The sequence below is a fragment of the Alosa sapidissima genome, chromosome 7 (genome assembly GCF_018492685.1).
Source record: "Alosa sapidissima isolate fAloSap1 chromosome 7, fAloSap1.pri, whole genome shotgun sequence".
Lineage (NCBI taxonomy): Eukaryota > Metazoa > Chordata > Actinopteri > Clupeiformes > Clupeidae > Alosa > Alosa sapidissima.
The window spans coordinates 25,277,407-25,287,406 of NC_055963.1; the positions used below are offsets into that span (position 1 = coordinate 25,277,407).

A 10,000-nucleotide genomic window follows, 5' to 3' on the forward strand; every position below is an offset into this window, starting at 1 on the left:
GCCTGTCTTGTAAAGTACACACACAACAATTTCACTACCCCAGGAGACTACATGAAAAAAGTAGATTTGAGTTTTCTCATTTCTGTGAGGTCAAGGCCGACTGTAAACACACACGGCAGCAGTAGCCCTCCGGGGCTTCATAACAAGAGGCGATTGTGAGATAGCCCGTCTGGTGTGTTGTCACATCACAGAGGCCAGTGGTGAATGGCCTTTCTGTGCTGCTGTTTACCCCACACGGGGCTCCGCACAGAGCAGCACTTTCACTTCCACACACAGGGCTACACACGCCAACGTCAGGAATCAGGGTCACCGTTAGGAGTCCGCACTGCGGCATGTTTGGACTCATGATCTAGGTAATGAAACTGGGACAGTCCAGATCAGTTCCATTTTGAAGTGCTACAGGACTGGCTTGTTGATGTATGCCGCACTTGACTGCATCTAAAACATGGCTGGGAATCCATCCTTTAGGAGAATGCCTTCTCTTCCTTCGCTCGGTGGATTTATGTTTATTAAATTCCACTGATGTTCTGATAGTGGAATGTTAGAATATAGGAATAAAGTGATGATGAGGTCAAGTGATGATGAGGTCATGTTGCGCTGTGTGGACCTCCCGGCCCTCTTTTGTGTGTGTGGGCCACTACAGTGAACCCCGGCTGCACTGCCGTCTGATATTAAGCCCACTGCTATTGTCAGGGGACAAAAGGGAGGCTGTGGTAGTGTGTGTGTGTGTGTGTGTGTGTGTGTGTGTGTGTGTGTGTGTGTGTGTGTGTGTGTGAGAGTGTGTGTGAGACAGGCACACTGTGAGCATGTGCCAAAGTCAGCTGTGACGGACAGGCACAGGGGACGGTTTGGCCCCCAGAAGCTCGGTAACAGAGTTCAGAAAGACACCCACAAGGAAGGGGCTCACACCCTCTCACAGTCCAGTCTGGTAAGGAGCTACTCTTTTTGCTACACTGTATGTTTCTCTCTGAACTGACCAGGGTTAAGGTTCGGCTATAAGACAGTAAGGTCAATAGGTGAGATATAGATATAGTTATAGATACAGATATAGTGTTGTTCAGGACTGACCATGGCTCATTATAGTGGAACTGTTTGGCCTACTTCAGCCTATGTTATTTTCTCCATAGTATTTATGTGAAGGTGTAGGTTTAGTGAAGAGAGTGTGGAGCTTTTGAGAATGTTGAGGCTGTACATACTGATAAAGGTGTGAGTTCAGCTGTTTTAAATAGAATAGTCTATTTCATCAAGTAGAGTGTATGCATGTGCTTCAGATATGTGAGTGTCTGTGCTTGTTCTGTGAGTGAATGTCCTTACATTTAGCCAGGGACCACAAAACACATGAAAAAAAAATGTGTGTGTTTTTGTGTGTTTGTTTATGTTTGTTTGGTGTTGTGTATATCTCTATGCCACATGCTCGGTTTTGGCCTTGGAGGGCGCTCTATTCATCCCTGTTTGAGTCCCTGTAAGAGTCTCCTTCATAGAGCATGCAAACACCGCAAAAAACAAACACACACACACACACACACACACACACACACACACACACTGTAGCCAGCTGGAGGGAGTCGGCCCAGTGCAGCTTATGCATGTGACACAGATTAAAGAAACTCTTTTTCTCTCCTCTTTCTCTTTCTTCTCTCTGTTCCCTTCTTTTCTCTCCCTCTCTCTCTCCCTCTCTCTCCCCCTCTCTCTCTTTTACTCGCCAGCATACAACACTCCTCCCCTTTGTTGGTGTTTGTCTTTTATGTCCCTCCCTGACCTCTCCAGTCTTTTCCTCCACGGCTTCCTCTCTTCCTCTCTTTCTTCCTTTCTCTCTCTTCATCTGTATCTTTTTTGTCCTCCCTTCTTGGTCTGCTCACTTTTTACCTTGAACTACTTTCACTTGACTTCCGTCCAAAACCCTTATCTTTCTTTGTGAAATATGACATGTTTTTTCATGTCAGACTCAGAACACATATACGGGTCAGAGACAGAAAGAAAGTCCCACTCTCACACACACCAACACCCACCTTTCCACCTTTCAACACCCACTGTACATGCACACACCACACTCACACAGAATGCAGGAGCATGCGTACATACATACACACATTCCATCCACACACATTTGTGCATTCAAAAGCACACACACACACACACACACACACACACACACATAGACTTGCATGTTTTTTGCCCACACGTGCACTTCCACACAATGGGTCTCTCTGCTCTGCGGGCCGGTTGGTCACATGGCCTGTCTGACTCACAGGGGGATCAGTGGCCAGTGGTCTCTGAGGGCCAGTACAGGGCAGTGGCACACACACATACACACACACACACACACACACACACACACACACACACACACACACACACACACACAGACCTTACAACACCCCCCAGAGGACGGAAATAGAGCTAACCATTGAGCTGTGGCAGATGGCCGCAAGAGGACCTCCACACACACACACACACACACACACACACACACACAAACAGTTGTATACCTCTTCATGGAAGGGGCTGAAGATTAGGGACAGTTAGGGAAAAGTGACCAGGATACACACACACGCACACTCTCACACCCTCCCCTCTGGTCTCTGGTCTCCTCTTCTCAAGTACACACATTTCTCCCTCAGGGAAGACAGCAGGACAGCTCCTATTTCTTATCAGGGTCAGTATTCACACGCACACACACACACACACACACACACACTTACAAACCTACCTGCATATTGTATGTACAAACATGCTCATGAAGGTGAGCTTGCTGTGGATATCGACTGGAAACTTCCTATTGGGTGGTGTTCCACATGCTTGTGTCTTAGTATCCATGAGTGTGGTGTTTGCTTCAGTGGAATAGTGACTTTTTTCCCATAGGAACATGGATTAGGTTTGGGATTTTTGTTAGGCCTATTTGGAGTATGTTGTCATCTTTCAGGTAAGCTGTTCAGCTGTTATGTTCCATTCACTTTTGGTAAACAGCGACACATGTTTATTGGTCAGCTTTTTTTCATTCACTGTGCCTAAAACTGTGTGTGTGTGTGTGTGTGTGTGTGTGTGTGTGTGTGTGTGTGTGTGTGTGTGTTTGTGTGTGAATTCAAGTGTTGATTTTAACAAGGCGTTTACATAGTCATCGCACCGCTGTGAAGTCAGTGTCGTTTGTGAGAGACTTGTGTTTCCCAGCTCAAATGTGGTGGAGGGTGGCACACTGGTTGCCCCGGCTGGGGTTTATGGGTGCAGTTTGGCCTGTGCCTCGGCTTCGTGTGGCCACTCAGGACTGGGTTTGTGGGCACCATACCCGATTCATGCCACATGGGCTTCTGGACGGCATCGCTGGGAAAAGCACAACTGTGTGTGAGAGAGAGAGTGTGAGAGAGAGAGAGAGAGAGAGAGAGAGAGAGAGAGAGAGAGAAAGGGTGACATGAGCGATGGAGAGAAAGAGAGAAGGAGAGCTCTCCGTTGTGGTTTAGCATTTGAGCGGCGTTATGGGAAGAGTTTTGTAGGCCTCCGCCCTTATGTTTTATTTGAAATAAAGGGATATGGGAGAGGCCTGTAGCTCATTCACAAGAGCCTGTTTCCACTAATGACTTAGTTAGCAATGAGCTTTAGCAATAGCAGTGATAAAATGTTTGAACTGCATGTTCAATGTACAGTACATCATGAAGATAAATGTGTATTCAGTAGTTCAGGCTGTTTCAACTTGAACACTATGGGGAGCTTTAAATATGGCTCAAAGGATCCACATGACCTCTGAGAGGGGTGGCTTTCTGCTGACTCAGGAGACCCACTGTGGCCATGTTGAAAAACCACAACAGGTGCTTGTGTGTGTGTGTGTGTGTTTGTGTGAGAACCCATTTGACCTTATTTGACTGGACTCTTTCTCTCTCTCTCTGCCCCCCCCCCCCCCTGCTTAATGTGTTTACAGATGTATGTGAGTGTGTGGATGGACGTGTGTGTGTCCATACTTTGTGTGCACTGTGCAGGTGTGCTTTTGGTGACCTTACTTTTAAGTTCAGTGTTCTCGGGGGGAAAATCGATAGAACACAAGGTTCTGTTTCCTCTCAGGCGCTCTAACAACTCCACACATCCACAATGTTTCCACCGAGTTGTTTTCTTTCCCTGCAGTCTTACTATAGTTTTAAAAAAATGTAAAAACAGACCTCAAAAAGTTCTTACTAAGCAGGAGCTACTTTAGTCAGATGAATTTGACATTATTTTGAGTACACAATAATTTCCTGCAGTTATTTAAATAAACTCCATGTATGTGGCTTCAGACACATGCAATGCATCTAAGGGGCTCCGGCACGTATCCACTAAAGTGCTACTGTAATTTTTTCTGTGTGTGTGTGTGTGTGTGTGTGTCTGTGTGTCTGTGTGTCTGTGTGTGTTTGTGCCAGTGTGACAGTGTGTGTGTCTCTGTGTGTGCGCGTTTGCATTTACCACTAATTGCTCATCAAAGAATATACTGTAGCTATTTATATACATAGGTAGCTGTCGGTTTTGTTCTGCAAGCCCCTTGTGCTGTAGCTGAGTGCAATCCCAGGTGAGAGGTGAGGGCTGCCTTCTCTCTCCTCTCCTCCTCTTTTCTCCTCTCTTCTCCTCTCCTCTCCTCTCTTCTCCTCCTCTCTTCTCTTCTCCTCTCCTCTCTTCTCCTCCTCTCTTCTCCTCTCCTTTCCTCTCCTCTCCTCTCCTCTCTTCTCCTCCTCTCTTCTCCTCTCCTCTACTCTCCTCTCCTCTCTTCTCCTCCTCTCTTCTCCTCTCCTCTACTCTCCTCTCTTCTCCTCTTCTCTCCTCTCTCCTCTCCTCTACTCTCCTCTCTTCTCCTCTTCTCTCCTCTCTCCTCCTCCTCTTCTCCTCTCCTCTCCTCTCTCTGGCTCAGGTAGTGAGGCGGTTAGGCAGCACTCTGTCCCCTGTGCCCTCTGGTCCTGCACCAGCACGCCACCGCTGCCTGGATTAGCCGCAGCAAACCAGCTCAGGGTTTACCTGTGTTGGTGTGTGTGGGTGTGTAATGTACCGAAGAGAAGTTACATTTAGAGAGTGGTTCCAAACTCAAGACTCGACTTGCCTTCTTGGGCTGAAACTAATTGACGTTTAAATGTCATCGGAGAGCACTGACAAAGGTTTCTGACATTTCTAATTCTCACTGCAAACACTGTGTGTGCATGTTTTTACACGCACGTGTCACTGTGCGTGAGCATGCTAAAATGATTGTTTGTGTGTTTGATTTTTTAGTGCGTGTGTGTGTGTGTGTGCCATCTGGGAGTGTGCTAGAGAGGTTTCCTAATCCCGTATCTACAGCCTTTGTTTTGCCTCTTGGTAAAAGCAGATTAAAGCATGTGAGTGTAAGAGAGGAAAGGCCAACCTGCCTGCCATCTCTCTCTCTCTCTTTTATCCCTCTCTCTCTCTCTCTCTCCCTCTCTCTCTTATCCACCTCTGTGCTTTACTATCTTTTTCCCATTCGTCCTCACTTCCTCTCTCTCTCTCTTTCCCGCTGTCCTCCGATACTCGACTCTCTTATCCACCTCTGTGCTTGCTCATCCATCTCTTTATCTTTTTTCATTTCCTGTACTTTCTCTCTCTCCGTCTTTCCATGATCGTCAGCTCTGCTCTCTCACCTGAGGTGTGTTTACCGGAAGGTCATTAACGAGCACATCGTCTCAACTCCTGCCAAGTGTGAGTCACCGGTGATAACCAGTGTGTCTGGTCTTGCACAGGCTCAGTAAGGTTAGCATGCGGGCCGGTGACCACAGAGTGGGTTTTGAGGCTACAGAAGGACAGCCGCCCACTACCCCCCCTACGCACGCACACCTGTCAATCACAACAACAATGGTTGGCCTGTAGTCTATAGATAACAAACAAAGGCGTTTAAAGGTATACGCTGCAGTTTTAATCCCATACATTTTTTTTTGTCAAATTCAGCAAATGGCTCCTGTCTTCTTGGTGTCCATTATGTGTGTGCATTGAAACAAACTCTGTTCATACACACTCCTGGCTCTGTAAATGGGAAACAAACAAGTAGAGGTGAGCCATACACTAGCCAAGCCAATCAACACGAGCCATACACTAGCCCAGTCAATCAACACAAGCCATACACTAGCCCAGCCAATCAGTATGTCACTTTCAGAAGCATGGAAGGAAAAACTGAGCTACTGACCACAAATATGTACACCCTTTCACAAGAATAGTAGACTGTACCTTTGAGACACTTTTTGATGACATCACATATTAGCTGTGTATTTCAGGTTCATGTTGCACTTTGTGTCAAGACATAAAAAAACACTTGTCAGGTGCACAGGCATTTGGACCATGGTCAGCACTGGTTGTCATAACAAATATGTTTGTGTAGTGCGACATGCTATGGCAACCTGATGTGAATCGCAGAATTGAGTCTGTATTTTCGATTAGCTCGCGAGTTGATGTGTGTGTGTGTGTGTGTGTGTGTGAAGTGAAATATCTGAGGAATTAGACGAGCGCTGTGTGAGCTACACCTCATGTGGTGTGCTGAGTGTAACATCAGACTCCTTATATTACTAGAGACGAGGCTGTGGTCATCCAGTAATGCTATGACAACGGCTGTGGTATTGGGCCTCCTGCTGTGTGCTGGACAGCAGATTAACTCAGAAGACAGAGTGGAATATATATCAAGAAAGAACTTTGCTGTGGGTGCCAAGTGAAAATTGGCAATAAGCATCAGATACGAGGACATTGTTCTGTATGTCTTGTGGTAGAACCTAGGCGTCAGGCAGTAACCCACAGACATAATACTCTCAGACACAGGGGTATCAGGGCAGATTTGGACTTGTGCTGAATAATTTTTGCATGACCAACATCGGCCAATTTGGTAACCTGCTGGTTACCCACCTGTTATGCTCATTTTTCCACTAAATCAATCCTTCTGTATAGCAGGTTTTGATTAATTTATTGTCAAGTATTTTGGAATATAGATTTCACATGGTGCGCTTAAAAGTCCTTGATTTTTAAGACTCTGATACCATCCTGGCAGCATTCTGGACACTGTCCCCTAGCAAAATCGTGGATGCCATCCTCCCAATATCTTGGATGTTGCTAGAATGGTCAGAATTCTAAGTTTGTAAAATTGTGATTTGAAGGGTTTTCCCAGATCGCATCACATACATGTATACAGTATATATTTATTGAAATGATCCTATATTGTGAATAAGGATGATAAGTGTCTAATAGCGACACATGTGGCTGCCAAGACCTCGACTCTCTGTCCTCACTGTGTGCCTCTCCATCTCCCTCCCCTGTGCAGCTCTGATTGGGTGGAGATCCTGGAGCCGCGCTCGCGTGAGCGCATGTACGTGAACCTGACGACGGGCGAGTGCGGCTGGGAGCCGCCAGCCGGCATGCCGGTGCGCCAGTCGGACGGCAACCAGTGGTGGGAGCTCTTCGACTCGGCCAACAGCCGCTTCTACTACTACAACTGCACCAGCCAGCAGACGGTGTGGCACCGGCCCACGGCCTGCGACATCGTGCCCCTCGCCCAGCTGCAGGCCATGAAGCGGAGCTCCGAGAGCGAGCTCAGGGGCATCGGGAGGCCCCAGAGGGGCAGCGGTGGCGGGGGAGGCCTGTCTGGTGGGGCTGGGGGGCTGGGGGGAGCTGCGGCAGAAGGAGAGGGGCGGAGGACGCCGCTACTGGGACTGAGTCCAGTGCCGCCCCCCCAGGAGCTGGACAATGTCAGCGGGAGAGAGACGCCTTCGACAGGGAGAGGGGACAGTCTGGATGGGAGACGAGAGGCGGTTAGGTGAGTGTGACGGCGCACACACACACACACACACACACACACACACACACACACACACACACACACACACTCATACACTCACACACACAGGCCAGTGAAGTGCAGTTATTCTGGCCAGCCATTAGGTTCTGAGAACCCTCCCTGTACTTCCTCATTCTCACAGAGACAGTGCAGGTCATACAACTCTAAGCACTGTGTGTGTCTCTGTCTCTCTCACTTCACGCTCAGCTAATTCTAGGGATGATGTAATTCAAAGACACATGCTCGTATCAGTTACACACACTTGAACACACACACAAACACACACCACACACACACACACACACACACACACACACACACACACACACACACGGCTAAAGCCAATGGAATGGGGTCGTCTGTGGTATCTCTTCATCGGCCGTTAACCGCCTAACAGACAGAGGCAGAGAGAGACAGTGTCTGTTTACAGTTATCTGTCTTTGGTTATTCAAACATAAAGCACAGATAAGCTGCAGTAGAACCAGTGAAAGGAAGCAAGTAAAGGAAGAATTGAATAAAAAGATAAATACTGAGAGGGTGGAGAATTCAGTGGAGAAGACGTGTGTTGCTTTGGTTAAGCAGTTACTGACAATGGCAAGAGATTAGTGTGATAAGACACTGGACACTGCTTAGTGACTAGCACATGTCTAGAAATGGATAAAATGTATTGGTCAGTGTAATGAGGGAGGGGGGGGGGGGGGGGGGCAGAAAAGCAAGAGAGATATTAGGGAGGAAGTAAGAGGGAGATCATAGAGAGGGAGAGGGAGGAAGTGAGAGAGATATGGCACCCTAAGTGGCTTTGTCCAGTGAGACAGCTGTAGGAATTGATTGAGAGGAGGAGGTGTGTGTGTTTGTGTGTGTGTGTGTGGGGGCGGGGGGGGGGGGGGTCTGGTTGCAGTGGTTAATGGGATTGTTTAGTCACAGCGTCCACAGGCTGGTTAAAGCTGCCCTTGCTCTCTCTGGAGCCCTATTGCCCAGCTGGGGACCCTGCCTCACCATCCTCCCCTTCGCTCAGCCTGTGATCCTGTTAGCCTCAGAGCTCGTAGCCACCAGCAGGCTGCACGGGGGGATGAGACCGTCTGATGGCCAGCTGAACACTGGGCACAGGCTAGCTGGCTAGCAGGGGAAGCGAGGCTAAAGACTGGACTGTGAGCACACATTTGAACACAGCACCCTGGGGTGGTAAGGGCATAACCCACAGCGTGCATCATGTCATGAGTGGTCCGGTTTGCCCTCTGACTCTTAGAGGGCTGAATGAATGGAGAATGGACCCAGGCCATAGCAGAATGCCACCTAAATACTGTGAGAGGGAAACCATGGTCTTGTGTACAGTACTCAGCTTGGTTTACAGTCTAAACGTGATAACACATGGGGCAACAGTTTGAGCAATGTCGCTGGACAGCCGCCTAACTGGTTCCCTGTGTTTTGATTTGCCTACTGATGATGGAAGCTCTCAAGAAGAGCCTTTGTTGGCCAATATCAAAGGGAATGGGCCTGAACAACACCACTCAGTAACACTGCCCAGCAGCATTGCGCAAAATGTTTCCTTGTGTATCATCAGTATAAGATGAACGTGTCCTTTCTATTTTCAACCAGTTTTCTAAAATGTGTAAATGAGTTACATAAAACCTTGAAGAATGTTTCAGCATGCCCTTTTAGCATGACAATCTAGCATTACCACCCTTTTATAAGGTTCTAAGGAGACCCATTAGGACAAGACAAAGAGCCAATAAAGCACATTATTCTTTGGAATGTAGAATGTGTGTTCTTTAGAATTTGAGCATGTTCCAGGAACTCGGGGTCTTCATTCAGTGCCTCTGCTAGACAGTGTACTACTACTCTCTTCAACAATGTCAGTGCAAACGCACATGCAAATCAGGACTAAGGCAGCATGCTCTCTCCTGAGCTGTGTTTGCATGTGGATTTGGCTTAAGCGTATCATGGGATGGAGTTTGTGGACAATTTGTGTTGGTATATCCATTAGAGATGGTGGGTCTGTGCTGCAGTACAGTAAGAGAGATTAAGGTGGTGGCGGTACAAAGCTACTGGGTTTCTCCTGTGGTTTTGCGTGAAACTGCTTTGAGGCCATTCTGAACTTATGTTTGTTGTTGTTACTTGCCAGTAGTTGTTGTGGTTACTTTCAGTTTTTAGAAGTGCTTGTTTCCTCTGGAATTTTGCACAGACTCCTCAGGACTGCCTGCAAAAACCTGCCAAACTCTGTTGGATACT

The 10,000-nt window shown here is 47.6% G+C and overlaps 1 protein-coding gene across 1 annotated transcript in view; it reads left to right on the forward strand.

The window, feature by feature from the left end:
• The first annotated feature begins 2,845 nt into the window (after window positions 1-2,845).
• arhgap46b (Rho GTPase activating protein 46b) overlaps window positions 2,846-10,000 on the forward strand; it is a 63,047-nt gene continuing 55,892 nt past the window's right edge. Inside the window, exons 1-3 of the mRNA XM_042096826.1 lie at window positions 2,846-2,923; window positions 7,259-7,560; window positions 7,618-7,750. Coding sequence (XP_041952760.1) covers window positions 2,907-2,923; window positions 7,259-7,560; window positions 7,618-7,750 — 452 coding nt within the window. The 5' untranslated portion in view covers window positions 2,846-2,906. The remainder of the gene's footprint in view (window positions 2,924-7,258; window positions 7,561-7,617; window positions 7,751-10,000) is intronic.